Here is a 26,302-nt window from a genome sequence, read left to right as displayed (position 1 = left end):
TCTCAGCTTTAGATATTCACCAAGATAGTCAAACATGGTGCCAAGATAAATTAATGTATGCCTGCATGTCATCTACATCCCTCCATTCCCTGTATATCTATGTGTCAACCTAAAAGCTGCTTAAATGCCAGTATCATATCTGCCTCCACTGCCATCCTCAGCAGTGCGTTCCATGTACCCACTGTGTTTAAATTAATTTGTCCTGCACATCTCCTTTAAACTTTGTGCCTCTCACCATAAAGCTATGCCGTCTGTCTCTGACATTTACATCCTGGGAGAAGTTCCAACAATTTGTCCTATTTATGCCTCTCTATCTACCCTCATTTTGGATTTGAAAAATGACAATATTATTAAAAGGATTTTTCTTTTCCACAGCTGTGGACAGACTATCCCGTATCATCTCAACAACCTCAACAGATGTGAACTTGGTCGAGCCTGAGCTCTCTGAGGATGACAGCAACTTAAATGCCAAAGGATGCTGTGAGGCCCAGGCAGAACTTGGTGGGGATTCTACTGAGAAGAAGCAGGAGAAGTCAGAGATTTCTCCCCACAACAAGAACAAAAGTGACATCCCAATCACAGACATTGACGACATTGTCAATGACCTCAATTCCACTGAGGAAGAAATTGCAAAATCATGGTCTCCCAATTCAAAAATGGATCATGATGTAAAAGTTGCTAATTCAGTAAAAACTACCAACAGCACAAATGATGTCAGCGGTAAATGTGATTCCTTAAACAGCATCAAGCAGGATATTCTTGATTATTCTGTTCTGAATTCAGTCAACACAGGCAAAGTATTTTCAGTGAACAAAACCTGCCTAACTAACTACTCCAGAAATCTAAGTACTGAGAGAGAGGGAAAATCATTAAGTTCAACAGATGTCATAGAAAATAATGAGCAACACTCCATGTATGCTGCTGCTGTGGATTCTGATTCAGAGACCGAATTTTCTGACAGCCCTCATGTATCTCATGATAAAATGGCAAAGGCTCTGCCTGGAGATGTTGTTTTCAGTCAGTGTGAAAGCTTGAATGTTGCAGATTCGGATACTGAAGAGGTTGAAATCTGCTACCGACCCAGCGATCAATCCACCACCTCAGGGAAAACTGTGCCTCCTTTGCCAAATCATAATAAGAATGATTTGCCACGAAATGAGATTGCAACAGAAGAAAGTAATGCGACAATATCTGTGGTCGGAAAAGCACACACATACCCATCTTCAACATCCTATAGAAATGGAGAGACCTTAACTGCTTCTGCACTAACTTGTGCTTTTGGTGAGAATCCTACAGAGATCACTGAATCACTGCCATTTTCAGTCTCTACCAGGCCTTCCAAACAGATCAAATTTGAAAGCAATGCCCACCTTTCTACCAATGATATAAATGAAGCACAAATCGAAATTCAGGAGTTAGATGCAACTTCCAAACAATATCCACCAAAAAATATGAATCATACTACAGATGTAACCAAGAATCATAATCCTCATAGACAAGGCCATTCTTTTGAAGAAGTTGCCCGAGATTTTGTTGAAAAGTTAGTCCACCATACTGATTCTGCCTTTTCTGTGTCTAGACTACCTTTTCAAAGTTCTTTGAAATTGGGCAGAACAGACCATAATTTGTCCTCTTCCTTGGATGCCTTGAACCATACGGAGAGCGTAGAAATTCCCAGTACAAGCCTACAGTGTCAGCATCCAGTGCTCAAACCCAGGCTATCTGCTACAAATAAGTGTAACCAGGATGCTGTTGATGCAGCTTCATCTGTAACTTCTATCAAAAAGGAGAGACAAGTGCTGTCAAGCACTGCCAAAAATTGTTGTCCTCAGCCAGCTCTTAATCTATCCAAACAATCTTTAGCAACCCAAAATATGAAATATAAGGGGCAGAGTGAAAGTGGAACACCATCTCAAATGTATATCAGAGCTAAGCTTCAGGACAAAGCCCAGAAGTTCAATTCGGCACCAAAACTAAAAGGACTCAGCATTAAAAGTAAAATAAAATCTCATTCAGAAATCTGTGAAAATGCATCAAAGTCGTCAGATGGATCCACAAATTCAGTGACCATGCAGAAATGCCCTGAAAAGTCACCAGATATAGATCAGCTAGCATCAACACTCTTAACTAAAAGAGCTTCATTAATATGTGATTTAAATAACCAGAGTGAGAAAAATCTACCTGAAATGAATCAAGAGATAGTAATTAGTAAAATCCCTGCATATTCTTCAGGAGAACAGATTTCAATGCACTTGGCAACAGACGCCGGTCTCCAAACAAAGCAGCAAAATAAAGATGTAACTAAGTTATCTGATGTCACCAAAACTGACTTAAGCAATGAAAGGCAAAAACAAGGAATGACAGGAGAATCTAGATTCCAAAAAGAGCTTGAATTACAGATTCCATTAGATCAGAAGCAAAAAGATAAAACACTTAAAGAAACGCTCCATATTATCAAGAAAAATGCATGGGTTAAAAGTTCTCCCAATTCATTCGGGGAGTCAGGAAATTCTGAAAATGAGGAGAACATTGTACAAGCGAGCCAGGAAAGATCCACTGAAATGTACGTCACACCTGTGACTGAATTGAGGCATTGTGAGAAGCAAAACGTGGTCAATAAAAACTCTGAGAAATTATCACAAGGGGCACAGAAAGTAATCGATAAACAAGTACAAGACAGAAAGTCAGAGGAGCAATTGATACCCACAGGACCAAAACATTTGAAAGATTCTCCTGTTCACTCTTCGTGTACTAACTTAGAAGATGATCAGGAAAGCATGGCAACGCAACGTAGCTTTATAGAATTAAAACTAACATCACCTTCCCTGGAGAGGAAAGATGTTAATAGTGTGGCTACCTCTTCAGAACTCTTAGATCACAAGTCGCCTAAATTCCCCTTAATGCTGGATAATGCACAGAAACCAAAGAAAGCCCCAAAGCCTCCCATGATGTTAGAGCAGACACCTGAAGGGCTGAATAGTGGGGATACAACTGTTGTTAAAAGTCCATTTGACCATACAATCAAAGCTGCTCATAAACAACCCCCACTTCTGGATAGACAGGTAAAATCATTTGAGACTTTACAATTACACACTACGGTTAAATATCCAGAAAATATTCAACCAAGAATTGAAGTAACTGGGCCCTTGAAGAAATCTTTGAGTGAAGAGAAGCACTCCAGCATTGATTTTTTTTCCTATCAAAGAGACAAGGGCAAGTCAACTATGGGATGTTTTACCAATGAATTGAATTGTCCACCAGAGAGTGGCTCTTTTTCTGTTAAACAGAGAATTAAATCTTTTGAAAGCCTGGCTAGCTTTGACAAACCTGTTATCAGGAAAATAGACGCACACTTATTTGCCTCATCCTGTGTTAATTGCAATGCATGTTCCTATGGTAAGCCAGCAATAGGACGGCGAATATCGGGGAGTGCCATCCCGTTAATGACATCCAACATTTCACTGAGTCGGGATTTTGATGCATCACGTGTACTGAGACGCAGTCTGAGTTCTTATACTGAAGGTACCTCTGAAGTTGCCTTTACATCGATGCAATTAGAAAAGGATCCATCGACCTTAGCTTTACAGAGCTTTGAAACAAACTGTTCAGAGAGCATTGCCAAGGGGCTTAAAGAGTCCAGTGAATGTGACACCAGCAATGAAAAGTCTCAAGAGCAGGATGTCAATGCATGCAAGATTAACAATTCTAAAGGCAGGTCATCGGTCAAGCACCGACCAAACTCTTTGTCTCGCTCCAAGCTACGGGAGCTTAGAGCTCTAAGCATGCCAGACCTTGACAAACTGTGCAGTGATTATTCTACTGATCCAATGACCAACAGCTTTAAAACTGAACTGGAGATTAAGCCAAGAAATTCTATTGGTCCAAGTGCTGAAAGTCTCACAAATATTTCCTCTGGAACCTCTTGTGCTACTAATGGGTCTGGTTTAGTGAAAATTTACAGATCAGGAATTTCGAGTTCAAGGTCAAAGAGCAACTGGAAAAGTAGCACTGGAACTCTGGATTCTTGGTCTGATGATGAATCGACGGACAGCAGGAAGTTGTCTGAAAATAAAGGGAAAAGTTGGTCTGTCAGGTTAGTAACTATCAGCTGTGTATGAAGAATTACATTAATTTCAGAGTGCCATGTGATCTATCATTAATCTCTAAATGTAAACATAGAAACATAGAAATTAGGTGCAGGAGTAGGCCATTCGGCCCTTCGAGCCTGCACCGCCATTCAATATGATCATGGCTGATCATCCAACTCAGTATCCCGTACCTGCCTTCTCTCCATACCCTCTGATCCCCTTAGCCACAAGGGCCACATCTAACTCCCTCTTAAATATAGCCAATGAACTGGCCTCGACTACCCTCTGTGGCAGGGAGTTCCAGAGATTCACCACTCTCTGTGTGAAAAAAGTTCTTCTCATCTCGGTTTTAAAGGATTTCCCCCTTATCCTTAAGCTGTGACCCCTTGTCCTGGACTTCCCCAACATCGGGAGCAATCTTCCTGCATCTAGCCTGTCCAACCCCTTAAGAATTTTGTAAGTTTCTATAAGATCCCCTCTCAATCTCCTAAATTCTAGAGAGTATTCTAAATCTAAAGAACACACAAGAGTCTAGAAAGACAATTGAAAATCAAAGAACTGATGGTTCTGGAAATTTGAAATAAGAACAGAAAATGGTGAAAACACTCATCTGGCCAGGTGAAGGGTCTCTGGCCTTTAACACTAACTCTGTTTTGCTTTAAATTGATGCTGTCTCACCCGCTGAGCATTTACAGCATTTTCTGTCCAGAAATACATGTTTAAACTATCTAAATAACACTTCAAGATTCTCCAGTAACTTGTGTTTTCCGAGCCTGTTAATCAAATTCCCTTGACTTGTTTCATTTTGGGTAAACTCGTTATAAACCTGTTAAAACAGAACTGGTCTTGGAAACCTTGGCATTGATCTTTTTTTTCGCACAACATACCTTATCATTGCCAATTATAAATCAGTAATTCTGGCATTGTGTAATCATTCTAAAAATAATATTTAGATTCACTCACTAGACATAGAGTAATACAGCATGGAAACAGACCCTTCAGCCCAACTCGTCCATGTCAGCCAAGATGCCCATCTAAGCTGGTCTCATTTGCCTGCGTTTGGCCTATAGTCTCTGATCCTTGCCTATCTATAAACCTGTCCACAGGTCTTTTAAATGTTATATCAACTGCTTCAACTACTTCATTTGGCAGTAGTTGTCCTTTTGGTCACTTTTAAATCTTACCGCTCTCATCTTAAAACGATGCCTTCCAGTTCTTGAATCTTCGCTTCACAGAGGGAGAGGACTGAACTTTCTGATGCCTTTCCCCACAGTGGAAATTTTTATTCTGTTGTGGGGGGACGTTTGTGTTGAATTATACAATATGTTGTGTCATTTTTCTTAATTTTAATTTTTCTATGGATGTATGGAAGCTTAATTATTATTATTTATTTTTTTTCTATGTAAAGCACTTTGGTCTCAACGCGAGTTGATTTAAACGTGCTATATAAATAAAGTTTACTTACTTACTTACTTACACTCTTTCCAGACATCTTTCTTTTCGCAGGGTGAACAAAACTGAACACAATACTCCAAATGCACCCCCACCAACATCTTGCACAAGTGTAATATAATGTCCCAACTTCTATACTCTGTACCCTGCTGGATGAAGGCTAATGTTCCAGAAGCCTTCTTGACCATCCTATCTATCTGTGATGCCACTTTCCAAAAGTGTGTACCCGCATTCCTGGATTCCTCTGCTCTCCAACACTGCCCAGAGCCCCACCATTCATTGTGACGGTCCTGCCCTGGTTTGACTTCCCAAAGTGCAACACATCACGCTTATCTGCATTAAACTCCATTAGCCATTCCTCAGCCTACTTGCTGATCAAGATTCTGCTGTAATTTTTGATAACCATCTTGACAATCTGTAATACCACCAACTTTAATGTTATCTGCCAACTTATTAATCATGCTTTGTACATTTTCATCCAAATTATTGATATAAACCACAAACAGCAATGGGCCTAGCACCGATCCCTGATACACACCACGAGACACAGACCTCCAATCCAAAAAAAAACCTTCTACCTCACTCTGCTTTCTTCCATGAAGTCAATTATGTATCCAGTTTCTCTCCCAGCATCTCATGTGCCCTAACCTTCCAGAGCAGCCTACTATGCAGAACCTTCTCAAAGACCTTGTTGAAGTCCACAAAAGACAACCTCTATGGCCTTGTTCTAGTCCACCATTTTGGTTACTACTTCAATTTCGCAGCATGGTCGACACGAGGTCATAGGAGGTCTTTGTAACTCTCCTTCATGCTCGAGGGTAGTCCCCACGTACTCGAGGCCTCAGCTAGATGTACGGCGTATTTTTCAACGTTGAAAAATGCCCGTGAGTAAAAAAAGGTCGCCATGGAAAAAATCAATAATTATTTTACTCGTAGGTTTAGTCGAAATAGGTTGTAGTAGGTCAACATGTTATTCGTAGGTAATCGAGGGTAGTCAAAGGTAATCGAAGGTAGTTGAAGGTAGACGTAGATAGTCTTCAACATAGTCGAAGGGAGGTCGAAGGAGGTCATCTTCACTCTCCACTATTCTGTGTCCAATTTTCCCGAAGCTGGTTGAAGCTAGTCTTCAACATAGTCAAAGGAGGTCTTCTACATAGTCGAAGGAGGTCTTCAACATGACATTTTTTTCAAACTCTCCTAATCACTTCTAAACTCGCGAATTAGGTTGCCGCAGTGGGACAGCCCCTACACTCCAGCATTTTGTTACTACCTACAAACATGTACGTCTTTGGAGTGTGGGAGGAAACCGGAGTGCCTGGGGAAAACCTACATGGTCATGGGGAGAACATACAAAATCTGTACACCCATAGTCAGGATCTCTGGCGCTGTAAGGCAGCAACTCTACCGCTGCACCATCATGCTGCCCTTTAAAAGACAGTTGGACCATATATGGATAGGAAAGGTTTGGAGGAATATGGGCCAAATGCAGGCAGATGCGACTTGCATGCATGAGGCATATTGGTGCACATGGACAAGCTGGGCCGAAGGGCCTGTTTCTGTGCTGTATGACTCAACGACTCTATGAGTGCTGCCACTTTAAATGAAATTCATTTCTCTTTCTCTTAACTTACATTGTAAAAGGTGAAGACAGATATTCATAAAATGTAGAATTATTTTTCAGGGAGCCTCTTTTTCCTGCTTATTCTTAAATAACCAACTGTACCTCTTTGTGGGGATAGATTTCAGGCTACTACTTTGCATCTCCACCAAGCAGCAACATTTCTTAGGCAGGGAATTGGTTGTGAATAAGCCAGGGAATTAGCCAGGAGAATTTGTCAGTCCAGGTTATGTTACTTTTCCATTTAAATGCACTGTGCTGCTGTTAGGATAAGATACACAAAAAGTTTTGGATGGACAGTGACCCAGAGAGCAGTACAAATCGGCATAGCACAATTAAATGTGGTTCCAACAGTTCCATTACCTTCAATTCCACCTTGGATACTTCCAGATGCAACAGTAGACTTTACAACATTAGAACAGGAAAACAAGGATAAACAACATAGGTATAATTCAGTCATCATACAGGAATACATTGACAGATACTACAGTTTTGTCCAAATTTATACAGATGCATCAAAAGATTCAGTAGATAAAGTAGGAGTAGCATTTATTGTACCAGAATTTCACATCAAAGTAGGGAAGAGGATCAATAATGAGGTCTCAGTATACACAGGTGAAATGATTGCAATATTGTTAGCGGTACAGTGGGTCGAGGATACTAGGCCTTTAAGGACAGTTATTTGCTCAGATTCAGGTTTAGCAATAAAGAGTTTACAGCACAGCCATTCAGACAGTAGACCAGACATTTTGATTGAAATACAACAAACACTATTCAGAATTCAAATGATGGGGCTTACAGTCATATTTTTATGGGTACCAGCACACATTGGCATTAGAGGAAACGAAATGGCAGATAAGGTAGCAAAAGAGGTAGCAAAAAGAAGTAAAATTGATTTAAGTATTAACATAGGTAAAACTGAAATCAAAGACATTATTAAGCAAAGACTGAAGGAAAGAGGGCAAAAGCAATGGGATGAAGAGCGGAAAGGACGGTGGTTCTACAGAGTCCAGAGGAAAGTGGGAGAAATGAGATGTGCAGGAAAAAACAGAAAAGAGGAGACAGTAATCTCAAGAATTAGATTTGGACACACTGGTCTGAACAGTACACTTTTTATAATAGGCAAGCATAATACAGGTAGATGTGAATACTGTGGGCAAGAAGAGACAATAGAGCATGTCATTGTACATTGTGAGAGGTATGAGGAGGAGAGAGAACGGATGAGTGAGCAGTTCAGAAAAGAAAGAATACAATTTGATTTGGTAGATATTTTGCAAGGAAGTTCATATAAGTGCTATCAAATCCTGTTGCATTTTCTTAGGGTAACCAATTTGTTCGGAAGGATATAGGTTATTAGTATATGTAATGGTGTTGTTTGATCCACACTCCATACCAGTTGGTGGCGGTAATGCACCAAAAAAGTTGTTTGCCAACCGCCAAAAACCACATAGAAGAAGAAGAAGTGGATAAGATACCTCTGTGTGAAAGCATTATATTCTTGGGCAGTTTTGTAATGTAACTGATTAATGACATACTTAATCCTTCAAACTGTGTTTTTCAGCCTTGAAGATTTATCTCGTTCCATCCTGGAGAAACAAAAAGCACAGGTGGTTTTGTCCTTACTAATGGCTAAAGCTGACATCACAAAAATACTGCAGGAAGCTGAGACTGCAGCTGAGGTGAGCAGCTATACAAATTGCTAAAAGTAGGGGCATGAGGCAAACGTTGCAGCTTTCTGTTTATTTCTGTCGTTTTGTAATAGATGTATGTCCTCAGCGGGTTAAGCAACATCTCTGGAGAATATGGATAGGTGACGTTTCAGGGCTGGACTCGAAACATCACCTATCCATGTTGTCCATAGATTCTACCTGACCCGCTGAGTTACTCCAGTACGTTGTGTCCTGTGTAAACCGGCATCTGCAGTTCCTTGCATCTAGATACAGGTCTTCCCCAAGTTACGAATGTCCAACTTCTGGGCATATAGACGAGCATTGGAGAGACCGGCAAGGATGGAATATCCAGCTGCTGTGGACTACTGGGTGGGAATGGGGCATTTCCACATGCCTTCCCTCTCCACACCCATTCCCCAGCTCTGAACAACAGCAACCAAGGTTGTAGGAAAGAACTGCAGATGCTGGTTTAAACCGAAGATAGACAACAAATGCTGGGGTAACTCAGCGGGACAGGCAGCATCTCTGGATAGAAGGAATGGGTGACATTTCGGCTCAAGTCTGAAGAAGGGTCTCGTCCTGAAACGGCACCCATTCCTTCTATCCAGAGATGCTGCCTGTCCCGTTGAGTTACTCCAACAGTAATCAGGGGCTGGGTTGAGCCCAGCAGAGCTGGGAGTGCTGAGCAGACTAGTTGGCTCACTTACCGAGTCAGTGAAGCCGACTGGGGAACACTATTCCCTTGCCTGCTTGCTCTCCGTCACAGCTGTTTCTGTGATCCTCTCCCTTGCACTGTTTTATGTTCACTTCTGACACAAACAGTTTGAGTTACAAACAGTTCTCAGGAATGGAACTCTTCATAACTTGCGGACTTCCTTTATGCTTAATCTATCTACCAAGTCGTGAATTATTGCTTTGAAATATACCGAGCAAGATGTACATCAGGGTGCACTTGCACTTGCACTTGAAGACTGTCTCTGGATTGGCATTGTTGTTTCAACCGAAGCTTTGGAATGCAGATAATGGAACCATTTTGCATGTTTCGGCACCATAAATATTCCACTGTCCATTAGAATATATATTGTACATCAGCATTTGGATCAAAATGTAGAAACAAGGAACTGCAGATGCTGGTTTACAAAAGAAAAGACGCAAAGCGCTGGAGAAAATCAGTAACTCAGGCAGCATCCCTGGATAACACGGATAGGTGATGCTTCGGATCGGGTCAGTTCTTGCTATCTGACAGTTTAATGCAGAGCAACAATGTAAGTTTCCTAGAGTATTTGTTTTTATTCAAACTTGAGATCACTTCTGTTGTATTGTAACACACCACTGAGTGAAGTTCATTCTGTCCCCCCGACAATGGCCTGACCCCATCCCTGAATATCATGTCAACGGTACACATTCCCTTCGTGCAGCAAAGTTGATATCTGGCCTCTGACTGTGTTACGTTTATGTAGCAATTCAGTCAGTCTCATAACTATTCCTACTGCGTAATCAAGTTAACTTCTAAGATATTGTCTGGCTAAAGATTAATTCAGCTCAGCGGATATAGAACGGAATGCCATAGCACATCTGTAACACTTTAGAGTCCTGGTGGTAGACCCAACAACAGCAGCACACCAGCAACCTAGTTCTTTGCTTTGGGGCACAAATGCACTGAGACTTGGACTGAATTGATGCAAATAAATCTTTGCAAAAGATTATTACAAAGGAATAGTATTTAAAGTGCATTTAAACTGGAGTGAAGCCCAGATCATGGTGATCACAGATCTGTGTTTGACTCGATTAGCTTACTTTCTTTTTGATTGTATCAACTATGCGAATTAAATTACACAATACAGATTCCCATGATTATTGCTTGATTAACCACGGTTCAGATTTTCTGAAAATTATTGACATTAAGAACTGACATTTAAGTAGAATGAAAGATAAACACAAAAAGCTGGAGTAACTCAGAAGATCAGACGGAATCTCTGAAAAGTGAAATAAGGGGCTCGAACCGAAACGTCTCATTTTCCTTTTCTCCAGAGATGCTGTATGACCCACCGAGTTGCTCCAACTTTTTGTGTCTATCTTTGGTTTAAACCAGGATCTGCAATTCCTTCCTACACATTAAGTAGAATGATCGTGCCATAGTAAAACCGTGCACCCTATTTCCCATCCACTGCATAATGAGTAGTACCCTCGTGATGAGGCCTTGTACGTACATCACTTGTACAAGGTGTGGAAATGCTACTTCCAGCTGAAGTATTGTATCAAGGCACAACTTTGATTACCTGCATTTGGTGCAGGCAGATTGCCAACAGAATTCATGTTACTGAGTGGAAAATTGGAATTGCTGCGAATCACATATTTAAACTTGTCTGCTCACATATACAGATGGCAGTCCAGTCATGCAAGAATCCATGCGAGAAACGTTCACTGATGTCAGTCCTTCTTATTAATATTTTCTGCACTAGGAATGGAATTTACCAAGTTTGTTGTGATTAACTCAGCAGATGGATTAATCTTTCACTGTTAAACTTTACCCTGTAACACAGGATTCAAGTTAATTTTCAGCATTTTCTTCAGCTAAATATTGTAGGGAATGAAATCATATAAATAGTTTTTTGCAGTTACGCTTAGATCCAAGAATGATCATTAAAAATGAGGTGATGTGGGTTACAGTAGCTTAAAGGAAACCTTTATCAGGAAGGCCCATAGGAAATTATGAAGCAAGATTAAGGAGAATGAAGGAAGGACCTAAATACTGGTTTGAAACATTATAATATATTTTAGATAGTTGGAAATGGATAGTGTCTCGCAGGATTCTGCTCAAGAACTGTGTGCATTCAGCCGATGCAGTAGTTGTTGGATTGTAGGCTGGAGCAAACTTCCATGGATAATTAGTCCAAAATGAAATGTGGCAACAGTTGGCAGCAATGCTTCTTTAGCTTCATACATTGAATGTTGCTGCTTTCAGGCATCCCAGGCAGCTAATTAAAAGCATTGTGGTCTAACCTGGCAACAATGGAAAATGGACACCAAATGATCTAATTTCTGGTGTTTATGAAGGAACTGCAGATGCTGGAAAACCGAAGGTACACAAAAAAGCTGTGGGTGCAGCAGCATCTATGGAGCGAAGGGAATAGGCAAAGTTTCGGACCGAAACCCTTCTTCAGACTAATTTCTGGGGCAAGTTATTTGTAGCAGTTGAGTGATTTTGCAGAGGATGATACATTTGTGAAAGAAAGCGCAAGACACTTCAAATTGCGCAGGCTGGAGTCTGTGGGATGCTTTATCACAGTAGCAATTTCCCCATATATAGTTTCTTTAATGTAGCAAAAGGTTTCCAGGGATGGTTTGCGGGAGTGTTATCAAATGACAATTTGAACAAAGATTGAGCAAAAGACAAAGTGCTGGAGGAACTCAGCATGCCAGGCAGCATCTGTGGGAGGAAATGGACAGATGACATTTCAGATCAGGATCCCTTTTCCTACTGATAGAGTAGGGGGAAATCTAGTAAAAAAAAGTGAGAGAAAGGGGCGGGGGGAAAACTGGGAAGTGAGATGTGGATTACCAAAGGGTAATTGGCAGATGGGTGGAATAGTAACAAAGTCCAGAAGTGAAATGGTGAAAATGTTGCTGGATAAGGAACGAAGGAGAGAAGTGAAACACAAAGCGAGAGAGAGAGAGAGAGATGGTGGGTGGAATGGAACGAGTGGGCGGTGAGTTTTCAGCCCCCTTACAAAGATATGTGTAAACAACGGGTAGGTTTTCTGATGCAATGTAAAGGGAGGTGGAGAGATTTTGTGACAGAATATCAGAGCTTAGGACCTTGATATAACTATTAATGGTAGAGTAATTTCATTCAAGGATGTGCAAAATTAGAGGGATGCATATTTTTTATACTAAAATATGCTGAAGGAGATGAAGGGTGAAACTAGTGTCAGTTTTTTTTTAAATGATGAGGGTTTTCAAGTTGAGGTATTGGTTAACTGAAACCAAACACTTGGGTGATGATGGAAGGGTCTCAATGCAGGTTAGGAAACAGGCAGGAAGACTTTGAATGACTACAGGTTGGAGAGTAGAATAAGGGAATTCAGCAAATAATGTATTTGGATAATTAATAATTAGATCTGGATCTAGCAAAGGGACAGATGAGAAGTTACAGATGGACCTCTTTGATGTCTCTCGGACTATCCTTGATCGGACTTTGCTGGCTTTACATTGTACTAAACGTTATTCCCTTATCATGTATCTATGCACTGTAAATGGATTGATTGTAATCATGTCTTTCTGCTGACTGGTTAGCATGCAACAAAAGGCTTTTCACTGTACCTCGGTACATGTGACAATAAACTAAACTGACTGAGAGTTTTCACAGCAGTTGAGTTAAGACATATGTTTGGTCATTTGCTGTTATGTAGAAGGAAATAGACTGATGTGGGATGCTACATCCCCAGGTCAGATATAATACCAACAGTCTCCTTTAGTTTCAGGTACCAGCATGGAAAATAGCGGCAGTTCTAGGCAATGGAATTTTGTTAAAGACTGGGTGTTGTCACTGTTTTTCCTGCTATTTAGCTGGAGGAGACTCCTGCCCTTTCATTCCGGGAGATTGCACAATACTCTCTCAACGTCAGAGGTTGGGTAAACAGTCTGATGCTGAGGGAGTGTCGAGGATTCAGGAGAGGTTGTGATGAGGTAGAGCTGGGTGTCATCAGCGTACTGCTATTCACAGTGTTGCCTAGGGGCAACATCTAGTTGAGAAATGGGAAGAGGCAAGGTATTGCTCTTTACAGACTAGGAGAATCTTCTGCATGTGGGAAGAGAAGCTATTACTGGTGACCTTTTTGACTTCCACTGATAAGAATGGAACCAAACACATAAAGTGCGCTCCAACTAGATCAAGGGTTCCCAACCTGGGGTAAATTTACCCCCCCGGGGGTAAATTTCACCTACCCAGGGGGTAAATTTGTTGATTATCGATTTGTACATATTTTTTCTCATTGACTAACTGTGTTTGGTTGTGGTATATCATTATCTGGTCATCATTAGTTGTTCATAAATAAGTGAAATAACATTGTTATGTGCTATTGAAGGGCCTGTCCCACTTGGGCGACCTAATCCGCGAGTTCTGGCGAGTTTGCCCTCGACTCATACTCGCAGCATGGTCGACACGAGGTCATAGGAGGTCTTCGTAGCTCTCCTTCATGCCCGAGAGTAGTCTCCGCGTACTCGAGGCCTCAGCTCGGTCACGGTGTTTTTTTCAATATGTTAAAAAATGCCCGCGAGTAAAAAATGGTCGCCATGGAAAATATCGAAATTTGTTTTACTCGTAGGTTTAGTCATAGTAGGTCGGCATGTTAGTCGTAGGTAATCGAGGGTTGTCGAAGGTAGTGCGAGGGTATTGTAGATAGTCTTCATCATAGTCGAAGGGAGGTCGAAGGAGATAGAAGGAGGTCGGCTTCACTCTCCACTATTCAATGTCCAATTTTCCCGAAGTTAGTCGTAGCTAGTCGTAGATAGTCTTCAACATAGTTGAAGGAGGTCTTCTACATAGTCGCAGGAGGTCTTCAACATGTCATTTTTTCAAATTCTTCTAAACTCGCCAATTAGGTTGCCCAAGTGGAACAGCCCCTTGAAGTAAATGGGACGAAAAAGGTTGGGATAATGTTAAGAGGATCTTTGGAAGGGAATGAGGTGGGCTACTGTGTCGAAGGCTGTAGAGAAACGTGCATGGACAAGGAGCAGTCAATTACCTTAGTCAAGGATAGAATGAGTGAGTTTAATCAGACTTGGTTCGTTACTGTGGTGGAGTTGTTGATTCACCGGGCCAGATCATCATTTAAGAATAATTCAGTTAAGTGGTTAAAGAAGTGAGACAGAGGGAACATGGAATATGGGTTATAAAATCCAAAAGTATTGGAAATGCTCAACAGGTCAGGCAGCACTCAGAAGTAAGAAATCATTACAAAAAACACACCAGGTTCTGGAGTAACTCAGCGAGTCAGGCAGCATCTCTGGAGTACGTGGATAGTTGATGTTTCAAGTCGGGACCCTGCTTCAGATTGATTGTAGTACGGCAAAGAAAGATGGAAAATAGGCGGAGATGGGACAAGGCCTGGCATGTGATAGCTTGAAGCAAGTGAAGAGGGGTTTAGATTGACATTTGGATGAACAAAGGCTCGAGGTGAAAAGAGATAAAAGGATGCAAGATAAGAAATAAAGAGGAGTGAAATGTAAAGCCAGCGGAAGTGATATAGGTGGAAAGGAAAGGAGGAAAGTGATATGGGGTGTATCCAGTGGGCACAGGGAAGAGAGGGGTGGGGGGAGGAGAAAGGAGAAGAGTGTAACCTAAAATTGGAGAATTCAATGTTCATACCATTGGATTATATGTGTAAGAAGGAACTGCAGATGCTGGTTTAAATCGAAGGTAGACACAAAATGCTGGAGTAACTCAACGGGACAGGCAGCATCTCTGGAGTGAATTGAATTGAATTTAATAAATGTTATTAGCTAAGTATGTATACATACAAGGAATTTGCCTTGGTGCTTTGCTCGCAAGTAACAACACGATACACAGTAGACAATTAAAAATAAAACATTATAATTTAAACATGTGAAGAATGAAATAAAATACCAGAGCACAAGGAGGCTGCAGACTTTTGGCTGTTGAGTAGAGCTACTGCTTGTGGAAAAAAAGCTGTTTTTATGTCTGGCTGTGTTGGCTTTGACAATCTGGAGTCGCCTTCCAGAAGGAAGTGCTTCAAAGAGTTTGTGGCCAGGGTGATAGGGGTCAGAGATGATCTTACCCGCTCTCTTCCTGGCCCTTGCAGTGTACAGTTCATCAATGCAGGGTAGGTTGCAGCCAACAACCTTCTCAGCTGATCGGATGATATGCTGCAGCCTCCGGATGTCATTCTTGGTGGCTGAGCCAAACCAGACCATGATGGAAAAGGTGAGGCAGCATCCCATTCCTTCTCTCCAGAGATGCTGCCTGTCCCGCTGAGTTGCTCCAGCATTTTGTGTCTACCATTGGATTATATGCTAACCAAGCTGAATATGAGGTGCTGTTCCTCTAGTGGCCTCTCTCTGGCAATGGAGGAGACCTAGGAGAGAGAGATCAGAATGGGAATGAAAAAGGGAGATAACATTTTTACATTGCAAGTTCATGACCCTTCACCAGAATTGATTTTTGTATTGACATTCTTCCTACATACAGGCTTTATTTTGTTCACTTTGTAATTCTAGCTGAGTTTTCAAAACTGAAAACCTTTTTGCCTCCTTCAACCATCATCACAGGACGTTTAGACAAACAATACGAGGGAGGAAAAACAACATTTGTTCACAATGTTCTTCCTTGAATTGAATTAAAGGAATTCCAAGATTAGCACTTGTTTACATTAAGGGAAAACATTGCATTGTTTTATAATATAAAATCCAGTGAATTTTGTTTTCTTTTCTTGTTGTCCCATGAGAACAGAATAAAGGAGACGTTTATATCATAGTGTTGGACAAAGATGAAGGAGCTGGACTTGGTTTCAGTGTCGCAGGAGGTGTGGACCAGGAGCATAAATCGGTCACTGTAAGTGTTTGTTTGAACAGGAGGTTTGCTTTTAAAACAACCTGTTTCATGGGCTGCAGATCCAGGAGGGGGGGGAGGCTGCAGCACACCCCACTTACTTTTTTGACTAGACATGTTTCAATGTCTCCGGCTTTGGATGAGGCGCTGCTGTGCTCTGAGGAACTTGGTTGTGGGTGTCGGAGAGCTGGGGCGGAGGGAGGGATGGAAGCAGAAGCAGCGGCGGGTGCAGATGCGGATGGGGAGCAGCAGCCCCGGCCATGGAGCAGCCTCAGCGCAAGAGTCCCAGGCCGTTGGAGGCGTCGGAAGCATTGCGCCGCTGCCGTGAGAGTACCTGCGCCGAATTTGCCCTGATGATCGGCAAGGACCAGGCTGCGGCTCGGTGCATCCTGGAGGACAACCAGTGGCTGCTGGAAGTATTACCAAGCACTGGGTGGAAGCGGTGGAAGATAGTGGCCTTCAAATGGAGGTGGTTGGAGAAAGCATCCTGCTTGCCTGCTAGATTTTCACTTACTGTAACTGCAGGAAAAATGTTCCCGATGTTGGGGGAGTCCAGAACAGGGGGTCACAGTTTAAAAATAAGAATTTGTGGAATTCTCTGCCACAGAAGGCAGTGGAAGCCAATTCACAGGATTTTTTCAAGAGAGAGTTACATTTAGCTCTTGGGGCTAGTGAAATCAAAGGATATGGGGGAAAACAGGAAAGGTGTACTGATTTTAGATGAACAGCCATGATCATATTGAATGGCAGTGCTGGCTCGAAGGGCTGAATGGCCTATTCCGGCACCTATTTTCTATGTTTCTATGCTTGAGTATATGGCAATAAAACTCGACCACTTGATTTTGAAGCATTCATGCTTGGTGGAGGTATAATGTAGTCATAGAGTGATACAGTGTGAAAACAGGCCCTTCGGCCCAACTTGCCCACACCCGCCAACATGTCCCAGCTACACTACCTGCTTTTGGTCCATATCCCCCCAAACCTGTCCTATCCATGTATCAATCTAACAGTTTCTTAAATGTTGGGATAGTCCCAGCCTCAACTACCTCCTCTGGCAGCTTGTTCCATACACCCACCAACCTTTGTGTGGAAAAAGTTACCACTCAGATTCCTATGTTTAAGAAGGAACTGCAGATGCTGGAAAATCGAAGGTAGACAAAAATGCTGGAGAAACTCAGCAGGTGAGGCAGCATCTATGGAGCGAAGGAAATAGGCGACGTTTCGGGTCGAGACCCTTCAAGGGTCCAGCATTTTTGTCTACCTCAGATTCCTATGAAATCTTTTCCCCTTCACATTAAATCTGTCCTCTGGTCCTCGATTCACCTCTCAGGCAAGAGACTCGGTGCATTGAAATGTTTAAAAAAGTAACATTTACACAAACATATACATATAAAGTGTGATTCTGATTCTGAAACATATACCCCCTTTATTAATGTCATGGTTTGATGATTCTAAATTCAAATCAAAATGAAATATACATCAAAAGGAGAACGCATACTTTCAAAAAAAAATTCCCCGAGCCACCATAATTTGTATGACTTTGCAAAATCAGGAAATGTTATGATTATTTCTTGTCCCTGTTTCCAACTACAAACAAAAAAAAATAGCACTTGAAATTATAACACATTTAAACGTTTTTAGTCAGTTTTTCTGTACCGTGGACGTCATTGGCGTCAATCCGGGGAGGGGGGGGGATGGGGGATATATGAGGTGGGGGATGGGGGATGGGGTGGGGGGGGGGATGGGGGATATATGAGGTGGGGGATGGGAGGGGGGGGATGGGGGATATATGAGGTGGGGGATGGCCTGTATTATTATACCCCAGTTTTTGGAGGTCGAGCAATAACATAAATAATAATTACCTGCTCCTATCTCTCATGTAGGCCCTACATTATCTTAAAAATACTTAAATCAAAAAACATTGAAATCATACTTCTACGATGCACTAAAATATGATTTTAATACATCAAATTTCAAAATGTCCCTACCGTGGGAGGGGGTGCGCCCTTCTCCCACACCCTCCCCCCCACTCGGTCGCTCCACTCCCTCACCGGGTACCCCCAAGGCCAGTGATCAGAGATCGCTCAGCTTCCCCCCCCCCCCTTACAAAAACGCTCCGCGGCCCCCTGTGTTTATTACTCAAATAATGTTTGTATCAGAAATCCATTATAAAGAGTTCCCTGTGAACAATTGCTACATTGCATCAACTGGTGCCATCTACAGGTTTACAAATACATTTCTCTGGAAGTGAAACAATAGAGGTAGTGAAGGGATTATAACTAAAAATTATTTGATAAATTGACAAAATAATGACAAGAAATCGTGAGAGCAAAACATTTGTGGACAGATTTTTTCTTTTCTTTCAGGTGGAATGTTGTTAGTTGCAAGACTTATAGAGGTTGCATTTGGATGAGACACTCAACATACCTAGGTTTAGATATCAACGGTTCAATAGTACTTTATTGTCACGTGTACATGTACCTTTGTATACAGATCAGTGACAATTATTCTTCACATTAGGCACATTCATACTAAATATAAGTGTGCAATACAGTAGACCACATTGAGTCCGTACACGAGTCGCCCCGTGTAGTCTTAGACAATAGGTGCAGGAGTAGGCCATTCAGCCCTTCGAGCCAGCACCGCCATTCAATGTGATCATGGCTGATCATCCCCAATCAGTACCCCATTCCTACCTTCTCCCCATATCCCATGACTCCGCTATATTTGTGTGCCCCAGTGTGTGACAGGGAATGTGGGAACTGAAGCTGGAGCCCACTTCCCACCTTCCCTTTCAGAGTGCCAGCAGGTATGGGCGGCACAGTGGCGCAGCGGTAGAGTTTCTGCCTTACAGCGCCAGAGACCTGGGTTCGATCCCGACTGCAGGTGCTGTCTGTATGGAGTTTATACGTTCTCCCTGTGGCCGCATAGGGTTTTCTCCGAGATCTTCGGTTTCTTCCCACACTCCAAAGACGTACAGGTTTGTAGGCTAATTGGCTTGGTATAAATGTAAAAATAATGTCTCTGGTGTGTGAGGGATAGTGTTAATGTGTGGGGATCACTGGTCGGTGCAAACTTAGTGGGCCGAAGGGCCTGTTTCTGCTCTGTATCTCTAAACTAAACTAAAGTATGTGGTTGGAGCCGGGAGTTGTAGAGTTTAGCCTGTGCCAGAAGGCTGTGGGCTGGCTGTGTTGCTGGAGTCAGGGCTAGGATCTGGAACAGCAGAAAAAAAAATCAAATCTATTTAGGGTAAATCATTGATGTCATATATGCAATAAATTCAGGTTTGGGATGATTGGTGCCAACAGGTGGGAGATCCCAACTTGAAATTAAAATTACATTTTAAATAAAGGGACACAAATTGCAAAGTGTGTCATTTGGGAATGTTAAAAGAAATGATGTTACTTTTCTAGACTTGCTAGAAATCTCAAAAGACATCTCTTAAATCTTAAACTTTTACTTGCAGATTCACAAAGTATTTTTAAGAGGAGTGGCAGCTCAAGAAGGCACTATTCGGAGAGGTGATTACATCTTATCCATCAATGGAAACTCCTTCATAAATGCCACACACGGAGATGCTCTCAATGTACTTCACCAAGCTCGCATACCTAGACAGGCCATCATAGTGATTAAAAAGGAAGGGAAGAAAATGGAAGATACTTTATCCAAGGCAGATTCATCACTTCCTAAAGAAATCCATCCTGCACTTCGAGACAATGCTTCCTTAAAAGACGCAGGAACAGGTAGGGATTATCAGAGAGCAAATATAAAGAATAATGTTATAGGACAGTTGAAATCGTTCTTCAGTAACTCCACTGTTTTAATGTCTATTGCTCTGATCATTAACTCATGCTGAGCAGGAAGCTCTCAGATTCAGATTGCACCATACTGTTAGTCTATCGTGGTATAAATGGAAGTGGGATGGTAAACAGGCAACTTGCGTTGTACCTGGGGATTACTTGCTTGAAAAGCAGCGCATTATTCAACAATACATAAATTAAACGTGTAAGTGACTATGCTGTCAGCAGTAAATGTGAGCGCGTTATTCCATAAATACTAAAGTCAAATTCAAAGTCCAAGTCAATTATATTCATCACAGGCACCCAAAGGTGCAGTGAAATAAGGCGCTAATCAAGCTTTGGTATTAAAGTGCCTGTACCAGGTGCGTTATTTCAAAAATGCATAAATCAAACATGCGTAAAACGTAAGGTGCTCTGGAATTATCATCAGTGCTCTGGACTGGTGAAGGGAAAAGTCAATCTTAAAATGGAAGTCATAAATACTGTTTAATAATCAATCAGCCTTAAAAAATAATTTCACATTTTGGACTGCAATTCCTTCAGGTAATTATTTCAAGACTTTGTTCTTTATAAAATCTTATTTTCTAAACAGTTTGGCATTTTAACTTCCAGCTTAATCACTTACATATAGTCCAGTATTTTGTTTAAATCCATAAAATGTTCACATTTGTGGAGGACAGATGGCACAATGGGCTAAGTGTTCGGCTGGCAACCGGAAGGTAGCTGGTTCGAATCCCACTTGGAGTGCATACTGTCGTTGTGTCCTTGGGCAAGACACTTCACCCACCTTTGCCTGTGTGTGTCCTTGGGCAAGACACTTCACCCACCTTTGCCTGTCTGTATGGAAGTAATTGTGTGAAGCACTTTGGGGTCAATGCAAGTTGACTAAAAATGTGCTATATAAATAAAGACATAAACATTTGCTTAAAACAATTACCTGCCGAGATTTGATTTCTGAGATAACTTTTGAATGTGGGTGTTTAACCTGCTTGATTACGTCATCCTTGGTTGGTATTTAATTGTTACTGAGGTTGACCGGGTGAAAACCACATGACACCAAACATCCTTAGACCCTTGTGGGCAGCTGTCTTTAAGGTCAATGGCAAGCTCTAATATCTCTCTGCTGACTATAAAAATCTTCATCGGTGAATTTTGGCATGTATTCAGATAGTCATTACATCATAGCACTATTTGAAGGTGAGCAATAAGTTCTCCGGTGTGCTGAACTTTTTCGTGCCAGTGTCCTATTTCAGCTATATCACAAAAAAACAACAGTAATTCATTCCTTTAGTGAGACTTTATTGAGTAGAAATTTCCCATCTCCATCCGTTTAACATCAATTTTTCAATTGCTTTACTTTAAAAAGTCATAATGAGTATCAGAAATGTCTGAAATGTTTATTTGCAATATATTTTGCAATACATTTATTAGTCCTAAGTTCGGCCAGCATTTCCATCATCAGTGACAGTCAATTCTCTGAACTTAATCCATTGGTTTATGAGCAATTGCTCAAAAGCTGCATTTACAACTTTTACACACTTGACTGTTAACCTTGCTAATATGGGGGAATGCCAGTAAAGTAATCATTGTTCTGTTGATCTGGATTCTAATACAGAGCACAGTACAATGTGGACTACACTGGATTCTAATACAGAGCACAGTGCAGTGTGGAGTACACTGGATTCTAACACAGAGCACAGTACAATGTGGAGTACACTTGAGTCTAACACAGGGCACAGTACAGTGTGGAGTACACTGGATTCTAACACAGAGCACAGTACAGTGTGGAGTACACTGGATTCTAACACAGAGCACAGTACAGTGTGGATTGCACTGGATTCTAACACAGGGCACAGTACAGTGTGGAGTACACTGGATTCTAACACAGGGCACAGTACAGTGTGGAGTACACTGGATTCTAACACAGAGCACAGTACAGTGTGGAGTACACTGGATTCTAACACAGAGCACAGTACAGTGTGGAGTACACTGGATTCTAATACAGAGCACAGTACAGTGGATTACACTGGATTCTAGCTCAGAGCGCAGTACAATGTGGATTCCACTGGATTCAATACAGAACTCAGTGCAATTTTTTTTAACCAAAAATAAATGTATTTACAATACTATTTACAATATTAAATAATTCAAAACAAAACCCACCACCATAGTACAAGTAAAACAAATATTCTTAAACAACTATGTTTCAATCCTTATCAAGGATGCATTCCACCCCCGTGGTGCCCAGCAGACCCAGAAATCCCCCAGGGTGCCTGTGGATAGCACGTAGTCCCTCTAACACCACCCAGGTGTGGACGTAACCCCGGAAAAGGGGCAAGAACACAGTACAGTGTGGACTACACTGGATTCTAACACAGAGCACTGCAATGTTGATTCCACTAGATTCTAATACAGACCACATTGCATTGTGGACTACACCCAATTCTAAGTCATTGCTGACTTCATCCTGTAACCAAATAAGACAAATGTAAATAATGGGCTGGTTGGCATTGGACCTGGATTACAGCTGACATTTATGCTGCTACTAGCCCAGTGGTGGCAATTACCTTTTGCAGCCAAGCAACGCCAAACATCCTATTGATATCATTGCTGCAGCCCTTTTCCAAAACAGTCTAGTCCACAAGTGACAATTTGGCCACAAAAAGTGGAAACTAAAACCGACTAGTCTGATGGACTTCAGACAGATCATCCTGTCAAAGGCCTTTTCTACTGTTAAATTTTGCAGCAGTTGCAAAACCTCAATGAAACTTGGAACATTTTAGAGAGTTCAGCAGAGTCAATATAAAGGGAATATACTTCCCTTGCTAAGATATCTGGAATCAAGGATCAAACTACAGTGCCCTCCAGAATGTTTGGGACAAAGACCCATCATTTATTTATTTGCCTCTGTACTCCACAATTTGAGACTTGTAATAGAAAAAAAATCATATGTGGTAAAAATGCACATTGTCAGATTTTATTAAAGGTTATTTTTATACATTTTGGTTTCACCATGTAGAAAATGCAGCTGTGTTTATACATAGTCCCCCCATTTCAGGGCACCATAATGTTTGGGACACATGGCTTCACAGGTGTTTGTAATTGCTCAGGTGTGTTTAATTACCTCCTTAATGCAGGGATAAGAGCTCTCAGCACCTAGTCTTTCCTCCAGTCTTTCCATCACCTTTGGAAACTTTTATTGCTGTTTATCAACATGAGGGCCAACGTTGGAATGGAAGTCAAAAGAGCCATTATGAGACTGAGAAACAAAAATAAAACTGTTAGAGACATCAGCCAAACCTTAGGCTTACCAAAATCAACTGTTTGGAACATCATTAAGAAGAACGAGAGCACTGGTGAGCTTACTAATCGCAAAGGGACTGGCAGGCCAAGGAAGACCTCCACAGCTGATGACAGAAGAATTCTCTCTATAATAAAGAAAAATCCCCAAACGCCTGTCCGACAGATCAGAAACACTCTTCAGGAGTCAGGTGTGGATTTGTCAATGGCCACTGTCTGCAAAAGACTTCATGAACAGAAATACAGAGACTACACTGCAAGATGCAAACCACTGGTTAGCTGCAAAAATAGGATGACCAGGTTACAGTTTGCCAAGAAGGACTTAAAAGAGCAACCGCAGTTCTGGAAAAAGGTCTTGTGGACAGATGAGACGAAGATTAACTTATATCAGAGTGATGGCAGCAAAGTATGGAGGAGAGAAGGAACTGCCCAAGATCCAAATCATACCATCTCATCTGTGAAACACGGTGGTGGGGGCGTTATGGCCTGGGCATGTATGGCTGCTGAAGGTACTGGCTCACTTATCTTCATTGCTGATGGTAGTAGCATAATGAATTCTGAAATGTATAGACTCATCCTATCTGCTCAAGTTCAAACAAATGCCTCAAAACTCATTGGCCGGCGGTTCATTCTACAGCAAGACAATGATCCCAAACATACAGCTAAAGCAACAAAGTAGTTTTTCAAAGCTAAAAAATGGTCAATTCTTGAGTGGCCAAGTTAATCACCCAATCTGAACCCAATTGATACAGAGGATACAAAGGACATTTATTATCACTTGCACCAATTGGTGTAGTGAAATTTGACTTGCCATTGCAGCACACGAATAAAGATGAGACACAACATTAAAGAATTTAACAACAAACATAAAAACATCCTTTTATCCTTTGAGCATGCCTTTTATAGGCTGAAGGGAAAACTGAAGGGGACTAGCCCCCAAAACAAGCTTAAGCTAAAGATGGCTGTAATACAGGCCTGGCAGAGCATCACCAGAGAAGACATCCGGCAACTGGTGATGTCCATGAATCGCAGACTTCAAGCAGTCATTGCGTGCAAAGGCTATGCAACAAAATACTAACCATGACTTCTTTCATTTACATGACATTGCTGTGTCCCAAACATTATGGTGCCCTGAAATGGGGGAACTATGTATAAACACAACTGCAATTTCTACATGGTGAAACCAAAATGTATAAAAATGGTCTTTATTAAAATCTGACAATGTGCACTTTAACCACGTGTGATTTTTTATATTATAAATCTCAAATTGTGGAGTACAGAGGCAAATAAAGAAATGATGAACCTTTGACCCAAACATTATGGATGGCACTGTAAGAGGTGCATCAATTTGACTGAGATGAAAGAACATTTCTATCAGAAGTTGGAGAATTTTTGAAATTCCATACTTTGTGGAACTGTTGAGGCTCAAACATGAAGTTCAAGCAACTGATAGATTTCTGGATTTTGAAAACAAAGGAAAAGTGAATATGTGGATAGGACAGTGAAAATTATGTTGAAGTAAAAGATCGTCCATGTTTAACTTTTAAAAAAATTAATAAAAATTAAATTATTTTAAACGTATGTGAGTTCAGACAGAACATTCTTACTAATTAAAATAAAGATACCAATTCCTTACCTTTACAATGAAGTTGGTAATCTCATCCAAATGAATAGGGTAGTTGGATAGTGTTGGATATCCCAGTTGTCATTGCATAAAACTGAGAGGCCAAAGTGCAATGTGTGCATTCCATTTAGCTCGGCACTCGCTAGAATTTAGAAGATTGAGAGGGGATCTTATAGAAACTTACAAAATTCTTAAGGGGTTGGACAGGCTAGATGCAGGAAGATTGTTCCCGATGTTGGGGAGTCCAGAACAAGGGGTCACAGTTTAAGGATAAGGGGGAAGTCTTTTGGGACCGAGATGAGAAAAACATTTTTCACACAGAGAGTGGTGAATCTCTGGAATTCTCTGCCACAGAAGGTAGTTGAGGCCAGTTGATTGGCTATAGTTAAGAGGGAGTTAGATGTGGCTCTTGTGACTACAGGGATCAGGGGGTATGGAGAGAAGGCAGGTACGGGATACTGAGTTGGATGATCAGCCATGATAATATTGAATGGCAGTGCTGGCTCGAAGGGCCGAGTGGCCTACTCCTGCACCTATTTTCTATGTTTCCATATTACAGAATGACCCTGGCCCTGTTGGTATGTCCAGGAACTCTTACTCTCACGTCTGACATCCAGTATATTCTGTAGTCCTGTTCTGCGAGGGAAGTCTGGCCCATTAAAATTAATCTATCTGGATATAAACTCAAAACTAATTTGCTTGGTGTTTTTCAGAATTGAAATTTCCACATATCCTCTTTTTCATTTATTCATCACTGGGCAGGAATAAAATCAAGTGTTCTTTTCCCTGCTAATGTTTCATTTGTTTTTGGTTATTAAAGGCATGAAAGTGGACCTAGAAGGAGCTATCACTGTGGTACTGCTGAAGACCTCAGCTGGTCTCGGATTTAGTCTAGACGGTGGGAAGGCTTCAATTCATGGAGACAGACCACTTCATATTAAAAGAATATTTCAAGGTAATTAGTCCTTCCAAAAAATATACCATTCGTAGGAATATTTCCTTTATGATTAGGTTCAAGACTAACAGAATGGCTGTTAATTGCAAACTTTTAATTATGGTTGCGCTCAGAAAGTAAGAAAGAGCTATCACTATTAACACCTGATACCACTATTTGGATGTCTAAATCTGAACTGCAAGCTGATATTAGCAATATTAATGACTCCACTGAATTCCCAAGTAA

At 41.3% G+C, this 26,302-nt stretch overlaps 1 protein-coding gene across 4 annotated transcripts in view; it reads left to right on the top strand.

The window, feature by feature from the left end:
* The window catches only part of pdzd2 (PDZ domain containing 2), a 376,364-nt gene that overhangs the window by 346,665 nt on the left and 3,397 nt on the right, over positions 1-26,302 (top strand). For all 4 annotated transcript variants that reach the window (XM_033031783.1, XM_033031770.1, XM_033031792.1 and 1 more), the window contains 5 exons: positions 376-4,093; positions 8,720-8,837; positions 16,300-16,401; positions 19,865-20,141; positions 25,943-26,077. In XM_033031783.1, the coding sequence (XP_032887674.1) occupies positions 376-4,093; positions 8,720-8,837; positions 16,300-16,401; positions 19,865-20,141; positions 25,943-26,077 (4,350 nt within the window). The remainder of the gene's footprint in view (positions 1-375; positions 4,094-8,719; positions 8,838-16,299; positions 16,402-19,864; positions 20,142-25,942; positions 26,078-26,302) is intronic.

The sequence above is a fragment of the Amblyraja radiata genome, chromosome 1 (assembly GCF_010909765.2).
Source record: "Amblyraja radiata isolate CabotCenter1 chromosome 1, sAmbRad1.1.pri, whole genome shotgun sequence".
In the NCBI taxonomy this organism is placed as follows: Eukaryota; Metazoa; Chordata; class Chondrichthyes; order Rajiformes; family Rajidae; genus Amblyraja; species Amblyraja radiata.
This window is presented reverse-complemented; position numbering and strand designations above follow the sequence as displayed.